General features: G+C 62.3%; 3 protein-coding genes across 7 annotated transcripts in view; all 3 read right to left on the minus strand.

Annotated features, from left to right (window-relative positions):
* ZBTB7B (zinc finger and BTB domain containing 7B) overlaps window positions 1-862 on the minus strand; it is a 34,578-nt gene extending 33,716 nt beyond the window's left edge. The window contains exon 1 of the mRNA XM_030542443.1: window positions 716-862. The gene's annotated coding sequence lies outside the window, so the exon portion shown is untranslated. The remainder of the gene's footprint in view (window positions 1-715) is intronic.
* Window positions 863-3,584: 2,722 nt separating this feature from the next.
* On the minus strand, window positions 3,585-11,846 carry LOC115639398 (mothers against decapentaplegic homolog 6-like). 3 transcript variants are annotated; one of them, XM_030542097.1, is made up of 4 exons: window positions 11,789-11,846; window positions 8,845-9,260; window positions 6,618-6,737; window positions 3,585-4,446 (listed from the first exon to the last, which is right to left on the minus strand). In XM_030542097.1, exons 2-4 carry the CDS (start codon window positions 9,242-9,244, stop codon window positions 3,911-3,913), a joined length of 1,056 nt encoding a protein of 351 aa, XP_030397957.1. In that variant the 5' UTR covers window positions 9,245-9,260; window positions 11,789-11,846; the 3' UTR covers window positions 3,585-3,910. The 3 variants fall into 3 exon arrangements, with proteins under 3 accessions (XP_030397957.1, XP_030397958.1, XP_030397956.1); XM_030542098.1 differs by lacking the exon at window positions 11,789-11,846 and adding an exon at window positions 10,784-10,796; XM_030542096.1 differs by lacking the exon at window positions 11,789-11,846 and adding an exon at window positions 9,719-9,898.
* Window positions 11,847-16,682: 4,836 nt separating this feature from the next.
* On the minus strand, window positions 16,683-26,046 carry FLAD1 (flavin adenine dinucleotide synthetase 1). 3 transcript variants are annotated; one of them, XM_030542260.1, is made up of 8 exons: window positions 25,997-26,046; window positions 25,272-25,495; window positions 23,792-24,551; window positions 22,431-22,581; window positions 20,286-20,384; window positions 19,032-19,221; window positions 17,398-17,471; window positions 16,683-17,051 (listed from the first exon to the last, which is right to left on the minus strand). In XM_030542260.1, exons 2-8 carry the CDS (start codon window positions 25,428-25,430, stop codon window positions 16,916-16,918), a joined length of 1,569 nt encoding a protein of 522 aa, XP_030398120.1. In that variant the 5' UTR covers window positions 25,431-25,495; window positions 25,997-26,046; the 3' UTR covers window positions 16,683-16,915. The 3 variants fall into 3 exon arrangements, with proteins under 3 accessions (XP_030398120.1, XP_030398121.1, XP_030398119.1); XM_030542261.1 differs by lacking the exon at window positions 25,997-26,046 and having other exon boundaries at window positions 22,431-22,578; window positions 25,272-25,773; XM_030542259.1 differs by lacking the exon at window positions 25,997-26,046 and having other exon boundaries at window positions 25,272-25,773.
* Window positions 26,047-26,734: the final 688 nt, after the last annotated feature.

Genomic DNA, 26,734 nt, shown 5'->3' on the forward strand with positions numbered 1-26,734 from the left:
ATGGTGCCAGCCAAGGCCCTCTCTGGCTACTGGGAGTCAGGCCTGGGCACTGTGCAGGCACCCCCCCAACACCCCCTGGGTCCAGCAGGTAGCAGGGGGAAGTGCTTGCAGCTGGCAAGGCGGCACTCCTCCTCCCTCGCTTCCCCATTCCCTCGCTCTCTCTCCCCCTCCCCCAGTTTTCTCTAAGTTGGGCGGCTTCTCTGCAAGCCCCGTTGGCTGGATTGGCGCGTGTTTATAGGAAAGAGTCTCTCCCCCATAGCCCCCCCCAGGGCTTGCTGAGCCCGCAGCCCCTAGTGTTCTAGGAACCAGACACCAAACCACACAGCCCCCCGGCGCCCCTCCCTTGCCCCAGTGCAGGCTGGCAGACACCAACCCCCTTCCCCGGTTGGGGGTGCGCGGTGCTATTTTTAGCCACTGGTCTATTTTGGGGTGTGGGGGCTGTGTCACACGGGGGCTCGGCCCATCCCTGTCGCTGCTGCCATGGGCCAGCCTGTCAGCCAGAGCCCCTGAACCGCCCATGTGCAGCTGGCACCCCCAGCTCAGCCCTGGTGTGGGCCATGCCCCCCATCGCAGACCCTGGGGCAGTGGCATGGCTCAGCCCCAACGCCCCCAGCATGAGAGAGCTGGGAAGTTGCTTTGCAGGTGCCTCGGCCCCACTCAGCCCAGAACATTCGCAGGGGCCGCGAGCAGGGCAGGGGCATCGACGGGCACTCACCTTCCGCCCCCCCAGGACACAGCCCTCCCAGGGCGCTGGGCAGCACGGCAGGGAGGAGGACGCCTGACAGCAGTGGGGCCGGCCTGAGGCCAGGGAGCCTCTGATCCCATCTCTGCCCAGCCGGGCAGCGTGGCAGGAAGGACCGGCCGGGCATTGCCGACAGCTGCGGGCGGCATTGGCTTCTTCTGGCCTGCAGAGGGCGCTGCTGGGCACCGACCGGGGAGAGGCGCCTCGGAGCCGGAGTGCAAAGGAGTCGGCATGGGCAGCGCGTGTGTGTGTAGGGGGGTATGTACGTGTGTGTGTGTGCAGGGGTGTGTGTGTGTGTGTGCAGGGGGTATGTACATGTGTGTGCGTACAGAGGTGTGTGTGTGTGTGTGCATGTGTGTGCAGGGGGTATGTATGTGTGTGTGTGTTCAGGGGTGTGTGTGTGTAGGGGTATGTGCATGTACACGTGTGTGTGTGTGTGTGTGTGTGCAGGGGATATGTACGTGCATATGTGTGCAGGGGGTATGTGTGTGTGCATGTGTGTGCAGGGGTAATGTGTGTGTGCGCATGTGTGCAGGGGTTATGTTCGTGTGTGTGCGTGTATGTGCATGTGTGCAGGAGTGTGTGTGCATGCAGGGGTATGGGTGTGCATGCAGGGTTGTGCATGCAGGGGTGCATGTGTGTGTGCACAGGGGTGTATGTACATGTGTGCATGCAGGAGTGCATGTGTGTCTGTGCACGTGTGCAGGGATGTGGGTGTAGAGGTGTATGTACAGGCGTGTGAACAGGGGTGTGTGTTTGCATGTGCAGGGATGTGTGTGCCCATGCGTGTGCATGCTAGCCTGTGAGGGGGTGCATGGACATGCGTGTGACACACCTGGCTGGTCTGCCCAGTGAACCTGCTGTGGGGCCATGGGCTGTGATGTGGGGGTGCCCGGTGCTTGGGGTGGGGAGGTGCATATCAGAGCCATGGCAGGAAGGCCCCCACCCTTCAGCCATGATTCTAAGCTAAGGGAGACCATGTGCTCCCGGGCTGGGGTCCCTCCCTGCCTCACGCCCAGACCTAGCTGTGATGGAACAATACTTCTAGCCCTTCGCCAGCTGCCACAGTGGTTATCAAGCTCCCCACCCCACTGCTTCCCCAGCTCCCCGGGCAGCGCTGCAGCTCCCCACCCACTGGGCACAGGAGGTGGGGCCGGCGCAGGGACAACACCTGGCAGCAGCGATTCGGTAGCACCGTTTATTGGAGTTATAAATAACAGCGATGGGCCGGGCATGTGGCTAGAAGAACACAGAGCTCCTCACGCAGCACCAGTGCTGGCCCGTCCCGGCTCCAGCAGGGCCCCTCTGCCCTGCCAGGCTGGGCCTGGTGCTGTCTGCTGCATGCAGGACACCCTGCCAGTCATGATAACTCCCCTGCCAGCCCCGGAGCCCTCTAACAGGGGGGCTTTGGCTGCTGCTTGCCACCTGGCCCCTGCTCCACCCTCAGCCCTGCTGGCTCCTTCTGCCAGCTCTGATCTGCCCCCAGCCTCTCCCCACCACTCTCTGTGTCTCCCTCTATGCACGGACCAGCCTCTGTGCCCCCACCCCAGAGCCCAAGCTCTGAGGCTTTCAGGATCCCCCTGAGCCCAGGGGATTGGGGCCTGTTCAGAGCCTCCATGGCTAAGAATTCACCCTATGCTGAGTCCTGCCCCCACTGCTACCTCCTTCCTGCTTCACCTCCTCCCCCCTTTGCAGACGTGCTCAGCCACTTTCTACCTCGAACCCACACCCAGCCCAGCCCAGCCCAGCAGGCTCCCAGTGGGGGCTAAGACCCGCTCACGCCCTGGACCAGTGCCCAGAATGGATCAGCTTGCCCAGCATGTGGCAAGTGGGAAGGAGGTCGGGCTGGCACATAGACCTGCTCCCCTGCACTTGGCAGGTGTTTTATCTACTTTTCTTTACAAAAACAAGATAATTTGAAATAAATGTGAGAACCACCCAGTCCCCCGCCCCTGCCCCTTCCCCCCTGCCAGGCGCGTCTGACACCACAGGGCAGGGAAGGGGCTGGGGGGAGGGCAGAGGGACAGGGTGGGGCTGGGGGTAAGGGGAGATGGGCTGGGGAAGGGTCTGGGGGGAGGGTAGAGGGACGGGGTGGGGCTGGGGGTAAGGCGAGATGGGCTGGGGAAGGGTCTGGGGGGAGGGTAGAGGGATGGGGTGGGGCTGGGGGTAAGGGGAGATGGGCTGGGGAAGGGTCTGAGGGGAGGGTAGAGGGACGGGGGCTGGGGGTAAGGGGAGATGGGCTGGGGAAGGGTCTGGGGGGAGGGCAGAGGGACGGGGGCTGGGGTAAGGGGAGATGGGCTGGGGAAGGGTCTGGGGGGAGGGCAGAGGGACGGGGACTGGAGGTAAGGGGAGATGGGGTGGGGAAGGGTCTGGGGAGGGTAGAGGGTTGGGGGCTGGGGGTAAGGGGAGATGGGGTGGGGAAGGGTCTGGGGGGAGGGTAGAGGGACGGGGGCTGGGGGTAAGGGGAGATGGGGTGGGGAAGGGTCTGGGGGGAGGGTAGAGGGACGGGGGCTGGAGGTAAGGGGAGATGGGGTGGGGAAGGGTCTGGGGAGGGTAGAGGGATGGGGGCTGGGGGTAAGGGGAGATGGGGTGGGGAAGGGTCTGGGGGGAGGGTAGAGGGACGGGGGCTGGGGGTAAGGGGAGATGGGCTGGGGAAGGGTCTGGGGGGAGGGTAGAGGGACGGGGGCTGAGGGTAAGGGGAGATGGGGTGAGGAACGGGATGGGGGAGGGCAGAGGGACAGGGTGGGGCTGGGGTAAGGGGAGATGGGGTGAGGGAGGGGGCGAGGGAGGGGATGGGGGAGGGCAGAGGTGTGGGATTTCCAGAGGGATGGGGGGGGCTGGAGATAAGGGGAAGAGGTGCGGGGGAGGAGGCTAGGGGGCAGGCCAGGGGAGTGGGGCAGACAGGGGCTGACCAGGGCCATAGCGCTTGAGCTGGGGATAGCTGGGGAGGCCCATAGGCCCAAGCTGCAGGCTTGTGATGGGGTCGGGGCGGAGGGAGGCTGCAATGGGGTTTCTAGGCAGAGGGGCCAGAAGCTGCGGGGCCAGAGCCTAGCATAGGCAGCGGGGCCAGGCCTCAGAGGCGGGGGCCCGAGGGACGCTCCCCCACTCCACTTGGCTGCAGGGCCCGTGGCCACAGCGGGAGTAGCTGTGCTGGGCTGTGCCCCCGGCTCAGCGGGGCTTGGTGAGCAGGATCTCCAGCCAGCAGGGGCAGGCGGTGATGAACTGCCGGGAGTAGCAGGGGCCCCAGCCCTTGGCGAAGCTGATGCGGATGCTGTTGGGGTCGCAGGGCCCATCGCCTGGCCTCCGCCAGCTGGCCTGGCCACCCGCGCGCTCATAGTCAAAGACCTGCAGGGAGTAGCCGGGCAGCACCTTGCGCACGGGCAGGCCGCGGGCGCCAGGGGGCCCCAGCGTGGGAGAGCTGGCGAAGATGGGGTGCTCGCTGCGGTTGTAGGCCCACACCCCGTCCCGCTCCTGGCTCAGCAGCAGCCCACGGCCGATCTTGCTCCGTGCCCGGCGCACGGCCGCACTGCGCCTCTCAGCCTGCAGCTGGCCCAGGGAGAAGCCGCTCCCCTGCGGCAGCTCGCAGAAGATGTTGACGGAGGTTTCGTGCACGGCGTAGAGACGGCCCACCCGTGTCCGGTGCTCCCAATAGGCCAGCTTGCACCAGCAGCCATCCCTGGTGGTGCTCCATGCCAGGCTCGGGTCTGCAGAGGTGAGAAGGGAACCCCTGAGCCCACGCACAGAGCAGCCCCCAGACACCCCCACCAAGCCCCCAGATAATGAACAGACCACCCAGGGACCCTCCCCGGCACTGGGAGGCAGCCCCTCTGGGGTGGGACGTGGGGGATGTTTATACAGGGACCCCTCCCCCAGCACTGGCTGTGAGGAGGGGAACATTAGGGCTAGTTAAACAGGGATCCCTTGCCTGGTGCTGAGAGGCAGCTGGCTCTGGGGTGGGGCACGGGGGCTGGTTATGCAGGGACCCCTCGCCTGGTGCTGAGAGGCAGCTGGCTCTGAGGTGGGGCACGGGGGCTGGTTATGCAGGGACCCCTCGCCTGGTGCTGAGAGGCAGCTGGCTCTGGGGTGGGGCACGGGGGCTGGTTATGCAGGGACCCCTCGCCTGGTGCTGAGAGGCAGCTGGCTCTGGGGTGGGGCACGGGGGCTGGTTATGCAGGGACCCCTCGCCTGGTGCTGAGAGGCAGCTGGCTCTGGGGTGGGGCACGGGGGCTGGTTATGCAGGGACCCCTCGCCTGGTGCTGAGAGGCAGCTGGCTCTGGGGTGGGGCACGGGGGCTGATTATGCAGGGACCCCTCGCCTGGTGCTGAGAGGCAGCTGGCTCTGGGGTGGGGCACGGGGGCTGGTTATGCAGGGACCCCTCGCCTGGTGCTGAGAGGCAGCTGGCTCTGGGGTGGGGCGCGGGGGCTGGTTATGCAGGGACCCCTCGCCTGGTGCTGAGAGGCAGCTGGCTCTGGGGTGGGGCATGGGGGCTGGTTATGCAGGGACCCCTCGCCTGGCACTGGCCATGGGTGAGCTGCAGAGCTCTGGACACAGCCACACAGAACCAGTTTAGCCCCGGCAGTGGCAGGGGGCTGGGTGCAGGCCGGCCTGAATGCCCCAGCTTGAAGTTCAGCCCAGCCAGCGGTGTGGGCAGGTGGGGAACGGCCCTGGGCTGTGCAAGGGCCAGTTTCAGGCCCCATCTCTGCTGGTGAAGAGGAGCTGCCTCGCTCTGCATCTCAGCGTGGCCGGCAGGGGCTCAGACCCACCACGCTGGCCCTCCTGGGCTTCTGGCTGCCTGACCCCACTGGCCCCAGCAGATGGCCATGACCCCCTCAGTGCCCCAGGCTCGGCCCCCCAGGGTATCGTGGGGCAGCTGGGCTGGAGCAGGGTGTCCGACTCCATCGCGGAGCCGGACAATCACCGGGGGCGTGAGTCACGGTGGGGTGCTGGGAGTCGGCACGTAGCCCCAGGACGGCCCCAGCCACCGTCCCAGGGGACCGCCCGCCGTGGCACGGCAAGTGCGGGGTGGGCCCGGCAGCGGGCGCCGGTCCCAAGGCCCTGGAGCCGTGGGAGGGAGGGTGGAGCCTGGGGAAGGAGCCGGTGGCCGGCAGCCAGGCCGGAGCGCGGCTTGTGCGTCAAGGCACATTGTGAGTGTCCCTGTGGGCAGCACTTCCTGCAGCGGGGAACGCGGACAGGCCAAAAATAACAGGCGCAGCCGGGGCTGGGGGCCGGCCGGAGCCACCCGCTCCCCGCAGACAGGAACCCCCTGGCCCTGGCTGCTCTGGGCAGCTTTTCCTCCCAGGCTCGGTGGGAGGGCCTGACTCAGGGGAGGGGGGGCTGGTTGTCACCCCCACCAACCTGCAGCCCCAGAGGAGATAGGGGCAGCAGCAAGGTCAGATCTGCTCTGGGAGCACGGGCAGGGCGGGGGGGTGGTGGTGGCTGGACGCTGCTCTGCAAAGGGCTGAGCCAGCAGGTGAGGGCCCAGTGGACCCCAGGGGCCCCATGTTGGCAGCTCTTCAGGCTCCAAGGGCCAGGATGGCTCAGCGGGTGCCCTGCACCTCGTGACTTATGGGAGAGGGGTGGCACCTGACCCACACGTGGTGCTGCTGGCTCCTGAGTGGGGGGCTTCTCCTTGCTCCACCCAGGGGCCCTTCTTCCCCAGTGAGGCCCCCAAAACCTCATGCAGGAGGAAGGTGGCAGCAGGATCCCCCCGATACCCAGGGCTGCAGCCTCTGCAGCCTGGCAGCTCTGGTCCCCACCCAGCCCAGGGCTGGTCATCCAGAGTCCCCTGACGCTCCCCTCCTGGGCCTGGGGGTCACATCCCCTGGGTGCCCCCCAGTCCCTGTGGGCATCCCTTGCGCCCCGGTCCCCACCGTACCTCGCCAGTCTCCATGGGCGTTGCAACCAGACTCCAGGTGGCTGGAGTTGGGGCGCTCTGACACCTCTGCCCAGGGGCAGCTGAAGGGGGAGATTTTGGAATAAGGGGGCGGTGGCGTCTCTGAAAGAGAATCAGACAAGAGCGGAAACCAGTGAGCAGCTGTCCCTGGGGCAGCCCCCTCCCCACCCCACCCTGATGCCAGCCCTCCCCTTCTGGTGCAAAGCAGCCCCCAAAACAGCAGGGCAAGGGGGACCAAGTTCTGGGGATAGACAGACAGACAGAGGGGCTGTCTGGGAATAGATAGATAGATAGATAGATAGATAGATAGATAGATAGATAGATAGATAGATAGATAGATAGATGATGAGGGGGTGTAGATAGATAGAGGGGGCAGATGGGGATAGATAGATAAATAGATAGATAGAGGGGTGTCTGGGAATAGATAGATAGATAGAGGGGGTGTGTGGGGATAGATAGAGGGGGTGTGTGGGGATAGATAGATAGATAGATAGATAGATAGATAGAGGGATGTCTGGGGATAGATAGATAGATAGATAGAGGGGGTGTGTGGGGATAGATAGAGGGGGTGTCTGGGGATAGATAGAGGGGCTGTGTGGGGATAGATAGATAGATAGATAGATAGAGGGGTGTGTGGGGATAGATAGATAGATAGATAGATAGATAGATAGATAGATAGATAGAGGGATGTCTGGGGATAGATAGATAGATAGATAGATAGATAGAGGGGGTGTGTGGGGATAGATAGAGGGGCTGTGTGGGGATAGATAGATAGATAGATAGAGGGGTGTGTGGGGATAGATAGATAGAGGGGGTGTGTGGGGATAGATAGAGGGGGTGTCTGGGGATAGATAGATAGATAGATAGATGGGGTGTCTGGGGATAGATAGATAGAGGGGGTGTGTGGGGATAGATAGAGGGGTGTGTGGGGATAGATAGATAGATAGATAGATAGATAGATAGATAGATAGATAGATAGATAGAGGGGTGTCTGGGGATAGATAGAGGGGGTGTCTGGGGATAGATAGATAGACAGAGGGGGTGTGTGGGGATAGATAGATAGATAGATAGATAGATAGATAGATAGATAGATAGATAGATAGATAGATAGATAGAGGGGGTGTGTGGGGATAGATAGATAGATAGATAGATAGATAGATAGATAGATAGAGGGGTGTCTGGGGATAGATAGAGGGGGTGTCTGGGGATAGATAGATAGACAGAGGGGGTGTGTGGGGATAGATAGATAGATAGATAGATAGATAGATAGATAGATAGAGGGGGTGTGTGGGGATAGATAGAGGGGGTGTCTGGGGATAGATAGATAGATAGAGGGGGTGTGTGGGGATAGATAGATAGATAGAGGCAGTGTCTGGGAATAGATAGATTAGATAGATAGGGGAGTGTCTGGGGATAGATTGATAGATAGAGGGGGTGGATGGGGATAGATAGAGGGGGGTCTGTTAGATAGACAGACAGAAAAATAGACAGATAGATAGAGCGGGCGGATGGGGATAGATAGATAGATAGAGGGGGTGTCTGGGGATAGATAGATAGATAGAGGGGGTGGATGGGGATAGATAAATAGTGTGGGGATAGATAGATAGATAGATAGATAGAGGGGGTGTCTGGGGATAGATAGATAGATAGATAGAGGGGGTGGATGGGGATAAATAGAGTGGGTGTGTGGGGATAGATAGATAGAGGGGGTGTCTGGGGATAGATAGATAGAGGGGGTGTCTGGGGATAGATAGATAGATAGATAGAGGGGGTGTCTGGGGATAGATAGATAGATAGAGGGGGTGGATGGGGATAGATAAATAGAGTGGGTGTGTGGGGATAGATAGATAGATAGATAGATAGAGGGGGTGTCTGGGGATAGATAGATAGATAGAGGGGGTGGATGGGGATAAATAGAGTGGGTGTGTGGGGATAGATAGATAGAGGGGGTGTCTGGGGATAGATAGATAGAGGGGGTGTCTGGGGATAGATAGATAGATAGAGGGGGTGTCTGGGGATAGATAGATAAGAGGAGGTGTCTGGGGATAGATAGATAGATAGAGGGGGTGTCTGGGGATAGATTGAGCAATCGAGGGGTGGGGGGGCAACCACTCTTCCCATGCTGACCCCCCACTCCGAGCGGTGCTGCTTGGCAGTGGGGGAGGTGTGCCATGGGTGGGCCCCCAGCCCAGCCCCCCGACCCACTCACCGGGCATGGCGAGCCGGCTGAGGTGGTGGGGGTTGCAGCAGAGCGTGGCCCCCTCGCCGCAGCCCCTCCAGCCCCCAAAGCTCTGGCAGCAGCTGAGGCGTTTGAGCTCGTGGGGGTCCCGGAGGTCAGGCCAGCGATAGAGCCGACAGAGCAGCAGCTGAGGGGGCAGGGCCTGCTTGGTGCCACGTTGCTCTGCCCGGGCCACCCAGACGCAGCCCGACTGCCCGGCTCCCCGGCTCTCCACCGCCTGCACCAGCAGCTCCAGCTCCTCGTCCTTCAGCTTCTTGAAGAGGGCGTGAGCGGCGGGTTTGAGGGCGCCGTGCCCATCCTCGGGGCCGGGCCCAGCACAGCGATACCTCCAGAGCCTCCGCACCAGGCTGGCCCGCCGTGAGCGGAACATGGGGTGCTGGGCCCACCTGCGGGGGGAGAGAGGGGTCACGTGCCGCTCCAGAGATCCCCCATGTCCCTGTCTGGCCAGGCCCAGGGCAAGCAGGTATAGCAGGGATCCAGCCGGACACGGGGGTCCCCACCGGGGCTGGATCTGCTCCTTATTGCAGCCGGACCTCGGCGCAGCTCCCTCATGGGGCCGCCAGCCTGCTCCAGGCCTGCCTCCGCTAGGCCAGGCTGGCTGGGGCTTTGCTGATCCAGTCTCTCCCAAAGCTGCCCCCAGGCCAGCTGGGCTGGGAGTCTGTATCCAAACACCTGGGGCCTGAGTGAGTGGGGCAATGGCTGGCGGCACCGGAGGCCTGGCAAAGATTCTCCACCTCGGGCACCCACTGCTGGAGCAGGAATCAAACCCCTGATGATGCAGCGGGGCACCCTGTCCTGGCAGGGAGCAGTGGGGCTGCACCCAGCACCCCTTAGCAACACCCACCAGGCAGCCACGTCCCCAGAGACCCTGGGAGTCAAAACGAGAATTCGATGGACAGGCCGGTGTTCACTCCTGACATACTCACTGCCACACTGACTGACACTCATCTGCTGCTCCCTGTCTCACACACAGTCACTGACACCCGTACAAACACACAATGCAGCACACACAGTCACACCCATGCTGCTGCTCACTGACACACACACATACCCTGACACCTGCGCAGACACACTGTGCACACACACGCTGCCGCACACACACACTGCTGCCCACTGACACACACACACACACTGACACCTGTGCAGCACACACACAGTCTCACACATGCTGCCGCTCACTGTCACGCACACACTCATGGACACTTGTACAAATACACAATGCAGCACACACACAGTCACACACACGCTGCCACTCACTGACACACAGACAGTCATGGACACCTGTACAAACACACAATGCAGCACACACACAGTCACACACACATACCCTGACACCTGTGCAGACACACTGTACAGCACACACAGTCACACATGCTGCTGCTCACTCACTTATACACACACACACACTCTCACACCCGTGCAGCGGCTCCCCTAGGCCATGCCGAGCGTTGCTGGCCAGCTCCAGGGCCAGCACTGCCCAGGGCCGCACCCCCCGCCCCCGTCTAGTGACTGGTGGGGCCGGCTCTGGACCCAGTGTTGCCCTGGGGCAGCACCCAGCTGCGTTATTGCTGTAGTGACTGGTGCACCCCCAGGGACGGGCCAGGCCCCCACTGTGATGGGGTCTCCTCCCCAGCCAGCTCACCCCCGCGACGGGATAACTCCAGCGCTGGTAGTGCCTCCGGCTGCTAGCGCTGCGTCTGCACTCGGGGTGCGCTGGGGTCACTGGTGTGTGTAGCTAGGCCCTGCGAGTGTGAGGGGCAGGGGCAGAGCCCTAGCTGGGACTGGGGCCTGGTCCCCATGCTGACCCCTCCAGGAGAGAGCGACCCCCTCCCCCCGTGCCCACAGCAGACGCACCCCTCCCCAGGCAGGGACACCCAGGTAGCCAGACCTGCCCCCCTTCCCCACCTACCTTCTGGCTCTGATCTGAGGGACCCAGCCTGTGATGAGCAGCATTTATGGCCACATGGGGCGGGGGGGATTGGGTGGGGGCGGAGGAGAGAAATGGAGCCAAAGACAGAGCAGGGAGGAGGGACAAGGGCCTGGGCTGGGCTGCCTCCCATCGACACCCCAAGAGACACAGCCACTGACACACACACGTCCTGCCTGACACACATAGTGCCTGGCACACACACGCACACGTCCTGACACACGTAGTGCCTGGCACACACACACACATGTCCTGACACACGCACTGTGCCTGGCACGCACGCGCGCACACACACACACACATCCTGACATACAGACGTCCTGACACACACACTGCCTGGCGCGCGCGCGCACACACACCCCGACACACGTACCATCCCTGGCACACACACACACACCCTGACACACATACCATGCCTGGCAAACATGCACAAACATCCTGACACACGTACCGTGCCTGGCACACACACACACACTGACACATGTAGTGCCTGGCACACACACACACACCTTAAACACATGCCACCCAGCGTTCACACACACACATCCTGACACATTACTGTGCCTGGCGCGCACGCGAACACACACGCACACACGGCAGTTGGCACATAAACATGCATCCTGACACACGTGGCACCCAGCACGCACGCGCGCGCACACACACACACACACACACACACACACACACACACACACACGTACTGCCTGGGGCACGCACATGCCCTAACATATGTGAACTAGCAGTCGCACACAGCACAATGCTCAAACACTCCTGCAACCCCTGTGCCATACACAGTCACACTGACACGCACACAGACCACATGCTCACAAGCACGTGAGCACACAGTGACACACATATGCCAGGTGCCAGGCAAGGCAGCTGGGGGCCGTGGCTCATTCCAAAGCCCCCCCGTTGGCAGAGCTGGGTGGCACAGCAAGAGGCCAAGCAGGGAGGGGATGGTGCCCGTGGGGCAGGTGGCTCACTCACTGTGGGGCAGCAGGCGGGCGCAGTGCCTGACGCTGGGGCTCTCCGGGAGGCTGGGACACTTCTGCCTGGTGCACTCAGAGGCCAGGGCTTTTTCCTGCAGGCGGCTCCCCTCCCACGGCCCTCCCAACTGGGGGAATCAATTGATTAGAGGCCGCCCAGACGGCTTGGCTGGGCTGCAGGGAGGGAAGCTGAGCTCAGTGGAAACAATGCACCGGGGAACCCCAGGCTGGGGGGGAGGGGGAGCCTGGGGGGCAGAGCCCCAGGCAGGTGGGTCTGAGGGGGACCCAGGGGGCCAGAACCTGGGTGGGCGGATGGGAGCTGAGGGGGACCTGGGCAGGGGGGAGCATGGGATGAGGGGGAGCCGCAGGTGGGCAAATCCCCGGGTCCGAGGGGTGCGAGCTGAGGGGGAGCCTCAGAGGGGCCCAGCCCTGGGCAGGGGCGAGCTCTGAGCGGGGAACAAGGCCCGAATCGCGGTGCCTGGAGCAGCTCCTGCCCCCAGAGACAGCTAGACGGATGGCGGCAAAGTGCTGCAAAGGGCCAGGAGCTGGGCAGGCACCAGGACCCTCACCACAACCTGGGCAGCGTGTGAACAGGCACCAGCTCATCCCGGGGCTCACAGCACCTCTCCCCCGTTCACACGGAGACCCTCATCTTTGGTTTGATTCACGGCATTCATTGGGCAGAGGGGCCAGCAGGATGGGGCTCACACCCCAATGGGGGTCACATGCTGCCTTGGGGTCGGCCCAAGCCGGAGTCTGCCCTGCCCAGTGGGGGAGGCTCTGTGTTGTGGGGCAGGCAGACTCTGCAGTGCTGGGGGTGCTCTGTAGCGTGGGGCCATCTTGGTGTCTCCTCTGGGTTGGCTGGTTTTGCTGTCACATCCCTGCCAGTTCTGGTTCTCAGGTCCCCCATGGTTCGGGGGAGCAGGGCCCTCGCAGAGCACTGGGGTGAGACGGGTTCCAGGCGTCCAATCCCACCTTGTCTGGGCTCCCACACAGCCACACAAATGCACCGAGGCTACAGGCCTGAGAAGCCAACCCCATGACCAGCAACCCGCTCCACCAGCCCCACTGCTACCCCTATACCACCTCCGCCAGCCCCACTGCAACCCCCATATCACCTCTGCCAGGCCCCTCTCTACTCTCCCCGCCTAGCCAAACCCCATCCCACCAGCCCTGTGCCCAAACCGAGCAGCCCTGGGGCCCGGCTGGCTCAGGCTGTGGGGAGGGGGCTCCCTGAGGCTGGTGCTGGGGGGGTGCCCCTTTAAGAGGGTGGGAGCAGATCCCATGGAAAGGCGGTTAATGTAAACGGGCCCTTGTCCCACTCTCAGCCAAGCTTCCTGCTCCCAACTTCCCACTGAGATAAGGCAGGCTGTGCTGGCGCCAGCCACTCAACTCTGCTCCGGGCCCAGGCCCTGCAGAGCCTCCACACAGCGGGTCCCCGCCGATGCCGGGACAGTGCCAGGGGCAGCCCTTCTCCCGGGGCGGGCGGCATCTCTGGGGACACACAGGCCCCACCACCAGCCTTCACCCTGGGCTGCCCCCCAGTCGGCTGCATGGCCCAGGCTGGCAGAGGGAGGCTGTGGCTGGGATGCCCTGGGCCAGGGCGGCCCTGTGGGGCCTGGGGCACACCAAGCTGCGGGTCAGTGGCCAGTCGGGCTGTGACCTTTGCCGGAGCTCCAGCCAGTCTGGCCCCTTGGGTGCATTCCCGCCTCTGCAGCTTCCCCCGGCTCTTGGCAGAGCCGCGGACGGGATCTTTGGGGGGCAGGCGACAGGAAACGGCCTGGAGTGGAGACAGGCCGAGAAAGCAGTTCTCTAAACAAGGAACTGAGTCACAGCCAGATAAACTGAGGGGAGGGGAGGACTGGCAGCAAGGGCTAGTGGTGAGAGCAATGGGGGCTGGGAGCCAAGACTCCTGGGTTTTGTACCTGTGTCTGGGAAGAACATAGGGGCTAGCAGTTACAGCAGGGGTAGATTGGGAACCAGGACTCCTGGGACCCTCAGACAAAGGTGCTACAGCACAGCTGTGCCCGAGCCCTCCCAGGGGCCCCCTGTGCTGCGGGAGGCAGTGGGGGGTTCCGATGCCAGTGCCTCTCATGCCCTTGTGCTCAGTTGTGGAACCCCTGGGCTGGCACAAGAACCCCAGCACCCTGGCCGCAGACCATCTGCTCCCAGGGAGCCTTGCACCAGAGCTGGGCTTCTTCTGCACTTCCTACCCCAACCACTGGGCAGAGCTGCCTGGTGCTCATCCCCTGCTCAGCCCCAGGGCGCCATGGCAGAGGGGCGACAGACACTCCCTCAGGGGGTTGATCCAGGTCCTGGCCCAGGGCATCTGGCCCCTTGTGAGCTGTGCAGAACCCCCATCCCAGGTCATTGCACGTCTCCTTGCCCATGCCAGCTTCACTCTGAGCAGCGCCCCAGTGTGCTGGGCGAGGGACGCCTGCCTGCCCAAGTTGGGGCTGGCTGGGGGCGGGGGCTGGGCCCATGCTGATAATGTCCCAAACACAGGAAGGAAAAGTTGGATAAACAGCAGGAGCTTTGCAGGAAACTCAGCCCAGAGACTTGGCAGCTGTGGGCCCTGCCCCCCACCCCCTACAGCCCCACCAGCTCCCAGGCCCGGCCAGGGCAGATGTTTGGAAGGTTCATTGGGTCTGGTGTCAGGGCAGCTGAAGCAGGCGGATGGAGCCACCTGGGGCCCAGCTGCGCCTGGTGAGCACAGCCTGTCAGAGGCATCCCCAGCCCACACACAGTCAGCACTCGGAGCGGTCACACATTGCCCAGGTTTATTGGGGAGCGCTGGGCCAGGGGCCAGGCACCCACCGTCGAGTCCCATTCCTGTCCCGTCAGGGCTGGAGAGCCGAGATTCCAACTAGAGGGGAGAAAACAAAGCCAGTAGCCATGGGCCAGACGCAGCCTGGAGCCCACAGACTTGAGGGGAAGATCCCGTCCCACCCTGGTGAGACAGCACCTCCCACTGCCTTGGGGACCCTGCTGAGCAGAGGACACAGCCCATCCCCCAGCCTGGAGTCCAGGTGCCACCTCCCTCACTGGGCCCCACAGCCCAGGAGGCTGAGCCAAGCCCCCTCCTCCTGGCTGCAGCTGGGAGCCCACTCAGGCCCATGTGGAATTGTGGGAAAAAGGCGCTCAGGCCAGGTCAGGTGCCAGGCCCTGCTGGCGGAGGTGGAGCCAGGCTGGCACATGCTGGTATTTGGGAAGGAAGGAAGGTGCCCTTGGAGCCCCATGCTGATGGCTCTGAACTGCATGGCCCTGGGGTGGCTGTGCCAGCCCGACCGGTTCACCTGTTGGCCGTCACTAGCTGCAGACAAGGGCGCTGGGGGAGACACTTGTGGATTTGCCTGCTGGGGGTAGAGACGCCCCGGCCTGGGTGGTGGCACCCACTGGATGCTGGCCCCCCTCTCTGACCAGCGCTGGGCTGGCTAGGCAGGGGGCAGTGCCAAGGCTGGGGGACATTTGTACCCACCTCCTACAGGCTCAGGGCGTCCCAAAGGGTCCCTCTGGTGGGAACTCCGTCCGTTCCAGGCCACGCAGCAGCAGGGGGTCAGGCGACCAGAGAGCGCAGCCAGTGGGTCCAGCCCTGCGGAGGGGCAGGGGGGCCGGGAGGACAAGCACACTGCAGCACGGCACACAATGGGGTGGAGGGCTAGTCCAGAAGTTCCTTGATGCACCAGCAGCACAGCAGGACGTAAGCGCACTCCCGCAGGATGTCCAGCAGCCAGTAGCTGAGATTCAGCCCCATGGGGCCCTTGGGGAGGGGCCCCGGCAGCACCATGCCCCGCACCACCCGTCGCAGGGGGTAGCGGGTCAGGGCCCTGGGCTGCCGGGTCAGGCGTCTGCCCAGGAGATGCATCGTGCGGGGATGAGCCAGGACTGGGCCATGCTGCTGCCTGACCCAGTCCAGTCCCTTGTGCAAAGGCTAGAAACTGCTGGATTCTTTGCAGCTCAAAGGGCTGCGTGACTAGGGCCCCGGGCAGGGTGGGGGAGGGGCTGCTGCCTGCACCAGGCCTGGGCATTCTGCTGCCTGAGCAGATCTGCTCCCTCCCACCCCCGGGGGGCCTGGCCTCCAACCAGACTGAACCTGTTGTCCAAGGGGGGGGTCCCCTAGGGAGGCTGCCCCCCTTTTCCAGGGCACTGGGACCCTGGGCCAGGCGCTCACCCAGGGAGAGTGCAGATAGGAGACATGGTGCCAGGGGCAGAGGCTGCCAGAGACCGAGAAGCACTGGCAGGGCTCTAGCTGTGGCCAGTGGTCCCAGGGAGGGGTCAGATTCCCTGCACATCCCATCTTCCAGAGTCCTCTGCCCTCCTCAGGCCGGACTGCCATGGACCCACATAAAGAACTGGGACTGTTCTTAATGTGGGCTGTGAATACTGAGTGGGGGGTGTTGGCCTGGGAGGACGGTCTGCATTGGGGGATGGGAGACTGGCTGGAGGGAAGGGACCTGCGCAGGTAACGTGAGAACCCAGGAAGGGGATAGAGGCCAGGTGACACCTCTGCCCGGGAAGCTGAACAAAGCCTGGGGGAGGAGAAGCTGGGGGGAGAGAGGGGGTTTTTCAGGAGGTGGTTGGGGAATGGAAGGGAGCCCAGATGAGGCTCTGACCCCCCCCAATGGGGCTGTGGTGCCCCTGTGACCCCAAGATGGACCTAATTGGGGGGAATCCTGTTGTCTGAACCTGCAAGACCTGTCTGGGACTGTCTTCCTGGCATCTAAATAAACCTTCTGCGTTACTGGCTGGCTGAGAGTCCCGGTGAATCGCAGGAAGCTGGCAGTGCAGGGCCTTGTATCCCCCCACCCTCCATGACAACCCACTGACCCATACCGTGGGGGCAACGCTCTGAGCCCACAGGGAGCCGGCACGGGCAGGAGACACAGACAGGAGGCTGAGCGCAGCAGGTTTATTCATAGGGCCCCTGGGCCCTCCGTCCGCATGCCCCAGTCAGCAGTGCCCAGTGGGCGGGGGTGCACCCCACGCCCTGCTCCAGGTGTCTGGCAGGCAGGGCCCAAGGCCGAGGAGGTGGCAGAGCTGCGGGTAGGTGTCCCAACAACAGTGCCCGGGGAAGCAGCATGCGCTCAGCCCAGTTCGCTGCCGAGTGGAGGGCCCGCCTGGCAGGGCCTCACTGGCGCGAGGTGCGTTCCTCCTCCTCGTTCTCCAGCAGGTAGGCCGGCCGGTAGCTCTCCTGGCCCAGCACGTTGGTGTAGCGCAGCGCCGGGTTCTTCTGCGTGTTGCTCATGCTGCCCAGGGAGGTGTAGCTGCAACAGGGGGAGGGGGGCTGTGAGCAGGACGGGGGCACGAGGGGTCCTAGACGCCAGGCGTTGCCCAGCGCCGCCTCCTGTGCTAAAAAGCCCCTGCACAATCCTGGATGGGGGCGAGTCTGGCCCGGCATCTGACCTCATGCACCGCACCCTCCCGTCCTGCCACCACCTCAGCTCCCCTCCCACTGCCCAGCCCTCACTCCACCCCCCAAGACCCTGGACCCCCAGCTGCCCACCCCCTGGCCATGGAGCCCGGCCCAGCTGGTCCTTCTAGACAATGGCTTGGGGAGCAGTGACAGGGTTGGCGGAGGGGAGGCACAGTGCTCCCAGAGCTGGCTCTTACCCCTTGTCATACAGGATGCAGTACGGGACGAAGAGCGTACGCAGGAACTGCCAGATGTCCTGGTACTTCCAGTCCTAGAGGCAGAACAGAGGTCGCTGCAGCAGTCGTCCCGAGCCCTCGGCTCCTCCTCCCCTCGTTTGAGGCCAGCTGGCTGTGAGGCTCAGCCGGTCCCGCTCCAAGCCATTGGCATCCCTTCCCCAAAGGCACCGGGACTGTCACTGTCCCCCCAACGCCTTCCCTCTGGGACACACCGACCATGCCCTCAGCATGGCCTGCTGGAGTCGGGGGCAAAACAACAAGGCACTGCAAAGTTGGGTGGGGAGCCACAGGGCCCGGACATGGCACACAGCAGGGCAGGGAGCCACAGGGCCTGGACCCAGACACATGGCGGGGTGGGAAGCCATGGGGCACAGACACGGGCACATGGCAGGGCGGGGGGCCGCGGGGCGCGGATGCAGGCACACCGCAGGGCAGGGAGCCGCGGGGCGCGGACCCGGGCACACGGTACAGCAGGGAGCCGCGGGGCGCGGACCCGGGCACACAGCAGGGCAGGGAGCCACGGGGCGTGGACCCGGGCACACGGCAGGGCGGGGAGCCACAGGGCGCGGACCCGGGCACACGGCAGGGCGGGGAGCCACAGGGCACGGACCCAGGCACCCGGCAGGGCGGGGAGCCGTGGGGCACAGCCGGGGGAACACGACAGGCCGGGGAGCCGCGGGGCATGGACTCGGGCACACAGCAGGACAGGGAGCCGTGGGGCGCGGACGCCGGCACACGCCAGGGCGGGGACCCGTGGGGCGCGGACGCGGGCACACGGCAGGGCGGGGAGCCGTGGGGCACGGCCGTGGGCACACAGCAGGACAGGGAGCCATGGGGCGCAGACGCAGGCACACAACAGGGCAGGTCGGGGAGCTGTGGGGTGCGGACCCAGGCACACAGCAGGACAGGGAGCCGAGGGGCGCAGATGCAGGCACATGGTAGGGCAGGGAGCCATGGGGCGCGGACACAGGCATGTGGCAGGGCGGGGAGCCGTGGGGCTCAGACCCAGACACATGGCAGGGTGGGGAGCTGTGGGGCGCAGACCCAGACACATGGCAGGGCGGGGAGCTGTGGGGCATGGCCGTGGGCACACAGCAGGACAGGGAGCTGTGCGGCGCGTCTGTGGGCACACAGCAGGACAGGGAGCTGCGGGGTGCAGACATGGGCACACGGCAGGGCAGGGAGCCGCGGGGCGCAGACCCGGGCACATCGTAGCTTTAACTCCTAGCCCAGGTTTTTTGGGGCTTGTCTGAAAGGTCCGTCCGGAGAACTAGCTTGGGACTGGATAGCTGCTGGGAAGGGCCTGAGACAACCCACAGGGGTTAGAGTCTGAGGGGTGTGGAGGCGGTGCTGCCCAGGGGAGGCAGGAGGGATGCCCAGGGGAGGGGAGAGGTGGGGTAGGAGGAAGTGCTGGACAGGAAAAGGGAGACTAAGGTCTCATCCCTTAGACCAGATTCCCAGGCCCCCTGCTCTAACTCAGTAGAGCCAACTGCCCTCCCAGAGCTAGGAGAGAACCCAGGAGTCCTGGCTCCCTGCCCTGTATTCCAACCGCACTTCTCTGCCCCACTAGTAGCAGCCCTAGCGCCATGACGCACCAGCAGGGGGTTCACCCGCATGTACTCGGGCCAGCCGGGGTCGGTCATACACATGGGCGTCAGAGTGCAGGAGTAGGGATCGGTCCTCCTCGTCCCCATCAGCACAGCCTGCAGCTGGGGGTTCTGGGTCTTCAGGTCTGCTAGGGCTTGCTGGATGTGCCCCTGCACTGTGCACAGGCAGAGGTCGTACCTGGCACGCAGAAAGAACAGCAAGGGACACAACATTCAAGCATGGGAAAGCCCCGTGGGGAAGTCAAGGCCCCCACCCCAGGGAATTGGTTGGTTCATAAGAATGTATGAACGGCCCCACTGGGTCTGACCAATGGCCCTAAAGCTCAGTGTTCTGTCTTTTGACAGTGGCCCGTGCCTGATGCTTTGCAGGGAATGAACAGAACAGGGCAAGTACCCAGTGATCCATCCCCTGCTGTCTCCAGTCCCAGCTTCTGGCAGTCAGAGGTTTAGGGACACCCAGAGCATGGGGGATTCCCAACACTGCACACTGAGGACTACCCACAATGACTCCAAGCTCTCTCTCGAGTGGTAACAGCTAATTTAGACCCCGTTATTGTGTATGTAGAGTTGGGATTATGTTTTCCAACGTGCATCACTTTGCATTTATCAACATGGAATTTCATCTGCCATTTTGTTACTATGTCATCCAGTTGTGCAATTCCTTTGTAACTTGTTTGACTTAACGAGCTCCAGTAATTTAGTAGCATCTGCAAACTTGGTTACCTCACCGCTAACCCTCTTTTGCCAGATCATTTAAGAGTATGTTGATTAGCACTGGTCTCAGTACAGATCCCTGCAATTTACCTCTGTCCACTGTGAAAACTGACCATTTATTCCTACCCTTTGTTTCCTATCTTGTAACCAGTTACTGATCAGACCTTCTCTCCTATCCCCTGACTCTCTGCTTTGCTTAAGAGCCTTTGGCGAGGGACCTTGTGAAAGACTTTCTGAAAGTCCAAGTTCATTATATCGACTAGATCACCCTTGGCCATGTGTTTGTTGACCCCTCAAAGAATTCGAGTAGTGCTGAGGCACGATTCGCCTTCCCAAAAGCCGTGTTGACTCTTCCCCAACTCTGCTTCTGATCATTCTGCTCTCTACTGTTGTTTGAACCAACCTGCCTGGTACTGAAGTTAGGCTCACCAGCCTGTGAGTGCCAGGGCTGCCTCTGAAGCCCATCCTGCCTGGGCTGTTCCACTGCAGGGATGTGGGGAACTACTTGGAAATACAGCCTCCCCTTACCTCTGGGTGGTGGCCTGAATGAACTGCTCCATCTCGGGGAAGGGGGACACAATGCGAATATAGAGCACCTGCAGCTTCTCCTCCCGCTGTGGGAATCGCCTGGAGAGAGAGACATCCGTCACCATGACTCACCATCCCCAGCCGTCTGCCTGGCCTGCACAGGGCCACGCAGTGAGTCAGTGACAGAGCTGGGACCAGGACCCAGGAGTCCAGGAAATTATACACCCGTCAGACCAACTTCAGTCCCTGGAACATGCTATTAAACTATCAACTTCTGAGAACCCAAAGAGATCAGGGCGACAAGGAACAGCCAGCATGGATCTGTCACGAACAAGTCGTGCCAAGCCAGCCCAATTTCCCTCTCTGACTGGGATGGGGGAAGCAGGTCATGTCAGAGATCTTGAGTTTAGTGAGGCTTTGACACAGTCCCACATGACATTCTCACAGGCAAGCCAGGGTCTAGACGGAACGACTATACAGTGGGTGCACAACTGGCTCAAAGGCCGTCTGCAGACAGTAGTCAGTGACTCTGTCAGAGCAGGACGGTGTCTCTAGTGGGGTCCTGCAGGAGTCGGGCCTGGCTCTGGTACCACTCAGTATTTTCATTGTTGACTGGGATAACGGAGCAGAGCACATGCTTATCAAATATGTGGATGACACCAAGCTGGGAGGGGTTGCAAGCACTTGGGGGGATGGGATTAGAGTTCACAATGAGCTTGACAAAATTGGAGAATGAATCTGAAATCAACACGAGGAAATTCAGAAAAGACAAGGGCAAAGCACGACAGTCAGGAAGGGAAAACCAAATGCACAGCTACAAACAGGCACTAGCCGGAGGGAGGGTCGCACGCCTGGATAGCGTCTGGGGCTTACAGCGGACCACAAACTGAATAGGAGTCAACAAAATGATGCAGCCGCAAAAAAAGTCCATTACTAGGGCACATTCCTGGGAGCGTCATGTGTAAGTGTCCCGCTCTGCTCGGCACTGCTGAGGCCCCAGCTGTCCTGTGTCCAGTTCTGGGTACTGCACTATGTGATGAAGAGGGGGATTTTCTTGTTTTTCCAGTGGGTTGCATGCAGAGGGAGGGGGACTCAGTGTCCCCGGGTGTTACTGATTTAATAGGTGAGGGGAGAGGGAGTTTGTTGGGACACAGGACCAGAGAGGGAACTTGGGACCCCAGCCGATGGCCTGGAGGATGGAGACCCCAGCGACTGGTGACCCGGCGACCCAGAGGCCCAGCTCAGGAGTCACAACCGGTTCCGGCCAGTGGGAGGACAATGGGCTGCAGGGAGAGGACACTGGTGACTTGACCAGTGGGTTCTAGCCAGAGGGACAAGAGGACAGAAGAGGGGAGAGAAGGCCCAGGCGACCCCGTTTACCTGGAGAGAAGACAATGGACAGAGGGGGCCTGGGGACGGTGATATCAGATTCCCCTCTGGGAAGCAAATGGGCTGAGGCTGGAGAGAAGGAGCAGGCAGAGCCCACCTGGATGCAGGGGAAACTGAGATGTGCTGTGCTGAGGGAGGCCAGGCCTTTAAGGAAGATGGGGATAAACTGGAGGGCCCAGAGGAGAGCCCCAAAACTGATCGAAGGTTTAGAAAACCTCACCCGGGAGGAAAGGCTCAAAAATGGGGCACGTTCAGTCTCAAGAAAAGACAACTGAGGGGGGACCTGAGAACAGTCTGCAAATCTGTGGAGGCTGCTGAAAAGATGGGAATCAATTGTACTCCACCTCCACTGCAGGCAGGACAAGCAGCGATGGGCTGAATCGGCAGCAGGGGAGATTCAGGAAAATCTTTCGGACTCAAAGACAAGTTACACTCTGGAGCAGGAGGCAGCGGACTCTGCCACTGCAGAAGTTCCAGAAAGTTGGACAAACCCTGGTCAGAGACGGTCTAGCTTGACTTAGCCCTGCCGCAGCACAGGGGGCTGAATTTGATGACTTTGTGGGGTCCCTTCCTGCCCCACATTTCTATGACACTCCCCAGTAGCCCCTACTCCCCTTCCAGAGCTGGGAATAGAACCCAGGAGTCCTGACTCCCACTCCACTGCTCTAACTCCCTAGACCCCATGTCGTCCTTTGAGCGCCATGCCCAGGGCGGCCCGCTGGGGCTCTGACGCAGGGTAGGGGAAGCAGCGGGTACCTCTGCACGGCAGCGTGGAACAGGTGCAGCAGGGCCGTGCAGTCCTTGCCCCCATTGAAACCCACACAGATCTGGGCCAGGCTGAACTGATCCAAGGCCTCTTCGATGGTCCGGAGCGCTGCTGCCACCTTCTGGCCCAGGGCGGAACCTGCCGCAGAGGAGAGGAGTCAGCGAGGGGGGACTGGGCTTGGGGCAGGTCGGCGCCTCCCGCCCTCCTTTTCCCACCTGCTGCACGGAGTCTCGCTCAGGGACGAGGCAGGCGCAGGAGCCAGCAGGGTAGGTCCCAGCCTCTCAGAGCCTGGGGCTGCCCCATCTGGGCGGTTGCTGGTTACACTCCTGCGAGCACTCCCCTGCTCTCCATCACGTTTGATACCCACCACCCGTCCCCTCCTCTCACCACAGGGCCCCGGAAGCCTGGCTTGGGGAGGGTGGGGGCTCTGAACAAGGTTAGCAAAACCATCCTTGAGATCCGTCCCTATCAGCCTTGGGCCTGGCCTGTGCAGCACAGCCGTGCTGGGAGGAAGGGGCCCAACCTGAAGGCCCACGTTGCGCTGACAGGTGCCCCTGCCCAGCTCTGTCGACTCTGTCAGCGTGGGGACATTTCACCAACGCAGCTCTGCTGGCATGAGCCCTCACAGACACATTTATACTGGCAGAATCGTGCCGGTGCGGCGAACCAGCACAATCTATGCCACCTTAAGCAGAGTTCTGCCAATCCTGCCACACGGCTGCTCTCGCTAGACTGGCATTGACGAGGCCTGCCTGACCCCCCAAGGACATGGAGGCTCCAGAGCCCTTCTCCACCATCATTAGCAGCACATTACAGCTGTGTCTACAGGCCCCACCCATTGTGCCAGGCGCTGCATGCACACAAAGAGGGACAGTCCCTGTCCAAAGAGCTCACAGGCTGAACGGACAGGCTGCTTTTATCGACAGGGACCCACGGAAAGGAGAGGCAGTGAGTGGCCTGTGTCACACCGAGCCAGTGGCAGAGCGGGGATTTGAACCCAGATCCCAGGCCAATGCTGTGGCCACACGGCCAGGCAGCTCCCTCTCCATGCCAGCCCAGCTCAGTCACAACCAGCAGTGACCCATGGCGACTGCTGGCCTGTGCACAATGGGTTGGGGACCAGTCTGGAGCCAGACAGGTGCTCACATCCGAACCCACTAGGGCTGGCAGTCTCCACAGAGGCACAGGTCTGACTGAACCTCCCATTCAAACTGTTCTCTGCAGGTCCGGGCTCAGGCAGGTGGGTTGGAAGCACCATGAGGGAGCCTGGTGCTTCAGTTGCTCCTATTATATGCAGCAGGATGAAGCCCCAGAGCCACACGCCCCTGTAGCTACTCCAGCCAGGCCATACCAGACTCTGCCAGGGCATACACGTCCGTGGCTGCCCGCACCACAGGGTCTGTCACCAGGGGCACGACCAGCGCAGGGGGCAGATTCTGCATCAGGAAGCTGTAAGCTTCCTCCAGGTGCTGCTCGGACTCCGAGTCCAGGGTCAGCCTCACACGGTAGTAGTTGTTGACCCAGTCAGGGTAGGAGCCCAGGTGCGTGTGGCGCCCAAAGCAGGCATTGGCCTGGTTGAGCATGGGTGCCAGGAGTGTCTCGTTGGCGCTGACGTAGATTTCCCGGGAGTGGAAGTGGGTCTGCTCGTTGCGGAAGAGGTGGCCGAGCCCCTCCAGCGCCCGTTCCATCAGCACCGGGATGCCCGGGAAGATATAGACGTTGCGCACGCTGACAAGGGGGTATTTCATGGTATCGCCCGTCCTCTTGTCCGTGCCGTAGTTGAGCAGCGAGGACTCAGGGACGTGCGCCAGCTTCATCTCAGGGCAACGCATGTCCGTCTTGCCAAAGAACCTGTGCACCAGGGCGACCAGCTCTGGGTGGGGGCAAACCTGCTCCCCGAAGGCTTTGGCCACCGCCTCAAAGGTCACATCATCGTGGGTGGGGCCAATGCCCCCTGATGTCAGCACATAGGTGAACTTGGCTGCGAAGGAGGAGATCTCTGTGGCTATGGTATCGACGTCATCAGGGACCACGGAGATTCTGGCAACTTTCACCCCCAGTGACCGCAGCTTCCGGCACATGAAGAAGGAGTTTGTGTCCTGGGTGAGTCCCTGGAGGCAAAAATATTGTGAGAGAACCCCAGCCAGCAAAGCGGTGGCGCATCATCACTGGCCACATGCTGCAGAACTAGGAGATGCCTCGGGAGGTGGAGGGTGGGGGAGCGGGCAGGCAGGGAGCCAGGACTTCTGGGTTCCATCCCTGTCTCTGGGAGAGAGAGGGGACTAATGGTTATAGTGGGGGGGGCGGGCACTGGGAACCAGGACTCCTGGGTTCCATCCCTGTCTCTGGGAGAGGGAGGGGACTAATGGTTATAGTGGGGGGGGGGCAGGCACTGGGAGCCAGGACTCCTGGGTTCCATCCCTGTCTCTTGCAGGGAGAGGGAACTAGTGATTAATGCCTGGGACTTTTCAGACCCTCATGGGGATGGTGCTGTCACTGAACATTTACTAGCCCGTGCACTTTGACCTCCCCACAATGGTCCCTCAGTAAAACTTGACTAGGACTCTAAGGTGAGTTTCACTAGCTTAGGGCTAAAGGGGGGCCCCTCCACCCTGCTGAGTAGGCCTGGGTCAACCCGAAGTGTGAGGAGCTACCAAGGTGAGCGCGGGTGATGCAATCTGGCCAAGCGTGGGGGAAGACAACGTTCACGGCCAGCCTGAGCAATTGTTGTCCCAGTCTCTGTCGATCTGGAGCCTGACCCCAAAGGGTGCCCGGTGTGGCGCAGAGGACAGAGCAGCTGGGGAGTGCACAGTGCAGCGCCAGTATTGTACCTTCAGGATCTCATCTCCGATGATGATGATCCCAGCTGTGACAGCGTCGTGGCCATTCTGCGCAGGGAGGGTGCTGCTCTGCGCAGCCATGGCTTGGAAAGGCCTGCTCTCTCGTCCCACCCGCCCAATGCTCCTGCAGATCCTGAGGACCCAGTGCATGGGCACCCACAGTCAGGTCCCCCAGCTCTAGAGATGACAACCAGGCATCTCCAGGACAACAGCACCTGCAACCAAACATCAGAGCGCTCACAAGGATGCTAAGGACGCATGAATATGAACGCCCAAGAGAGCACAGAAATGGCCTAAAGGAGAGCGACTGGGTATGAAAGCCGGAAACAAAGGGTCAGACAATGAGTGGGGGCACAGCTGGGAAAAGAACCCAGGAGTCCTGGTTCTCAGCCCCCAAGCACTAAACCCCACTATCCTCCAAAAGCCCAAGAGAGAACCCAGGAGTCCTGGCTCCCAGCCCCCCTGCTCTAACCACCAGCCCCCACTCCCCTCCGAGAGCCAGGGAAAGAACCCAGGAGTCTTGGCCCCCAGCCCCCCCACTCCCCTCCGAAAGCCAGGGAAAGAACCCAGGAGTCCTGGCCCCCAGTCCCCCCACTCCCCTCCCCGAGCCGGGGAGAGAACCCAGGAGTCCTGGCTCCCAGCCCCCCCTGCTCTAACCACTAGCCCCCACTCCCCTCCCAGAGCCTGGGAGAGAACCCAGGCGCCCGGCCACCCACACCAGCACTCGCTGGCAGCCCAGCGCCTCCAGTCCCGGCCCCGCCTCCCCAGCCCACAGCGAGTGAAGCTTCGCCTCCGCCGAGCCTCTCTCCTTTCATTGGATAGTCAGGATGCCAGTCAGTAGACAGGAAGACTGTGAATGCGTTGATTGGCCAGTCTTGAAAAGAGAGAAAGTGACGTACATCGGAGCCGGAAGACTCCTGCTCTTCTCAGGGCAGAGGCTGAACCATCGCAGCCCGTGGGGGGATCCTCCCAGCAATGGAATGTGCTAGCAGCTGATTGGCCTGCATCTTCCCCGTGGGCGGGGCGCTGAGGTTCATTCGTGTTTCTCCGGCAGGGGGCGCTGGTGCAAAGGGCGTGGCCACAGTCTGGGCGTTGGTGGTGCACAGACCTGTGTGTCCCTGGGACCCTTCCCTTCCCTGCCCCGCCTCCCGGTGATCTCCCGGCTCTCTGCAGGGACCCACCCCCCCCGGTGCTGGATCCAGGCTGCAGGGACTGAGCTCCCTCCCCTGGGACCCACCCCCCCCCGTGCTGGATCCAGGCTGCAGGGACTGAGCTCCCTCCCCTGGGACCCCCCCCCCCCGGTGCTGGATCCAGGCTGCAGGGACTGAGCTCCCTCCCCTGGGACCCCCCCCCCCCGGTGCTGGATCCAGGCTGCAGGGACTGAGCTCCCTCCCCTGGGACCCTCCCCTGGGACCCACCCCCCCCGGTGCTGGATCCAGGCTGCAGGGACTGAG

Source organism: Gopherus evgoodei, chromosome 24, assembly GCF_007399415.2.
Source record: "Gopherus evgoodei ecotype Sinaloan lineage chromosome 24, rGopEvg1_v1.p, whole genome shotgun sequence".
NCBI lineage: Eukaryota > Metazoa > Chordata > Testudines > Testudinidae > Gopherus > Gopherus evgoodei.

Coding starts and splice junctions, on each gene's coding strand:
- LOC115639398 (XM_030542096.1), bottom strand. CDS start 9,822: ATGAGTGTCAGTCAGTGTGGCAGTGAGTATGTCAGGAGTGAACACCGG. Junction 6,738..8,844: donor CAGCCGGCTCGCCATGCCCG/GTGAGTGGGTCG, acceptor ATTCTCTTTCAG/AGACGCCACCGCCCCCTTAT. Junction 4,447..6,617: donor CGCCCATGGAGACTGGCGAG/GTACGGTGGGGA, acceptor TCACCTCTGCAG/ACCCGAGCCTGGCATGGAGC.
- FLAD1 (XM_030542260.1), bottom strand. CDS start 25,430: ATGCACTGGGTCCTCAGGATCTGCAGGAGCATTGGGCGGGTGGGACGA. Junction 24,552..25,271: donor TCGGAGATGAGATCCTGAAG/GTACAATACTGG, acceptor TTTTGCCTCCAG/GGACTCACCCAGGACACAAA. Junction 17,472..19,031: donor TGCGGGTGAACCCCCTGCTG/GTGCGTCATGGC, acceptor TTCTGCCTCTAG/GACTGGAAGTACCAGGACAT.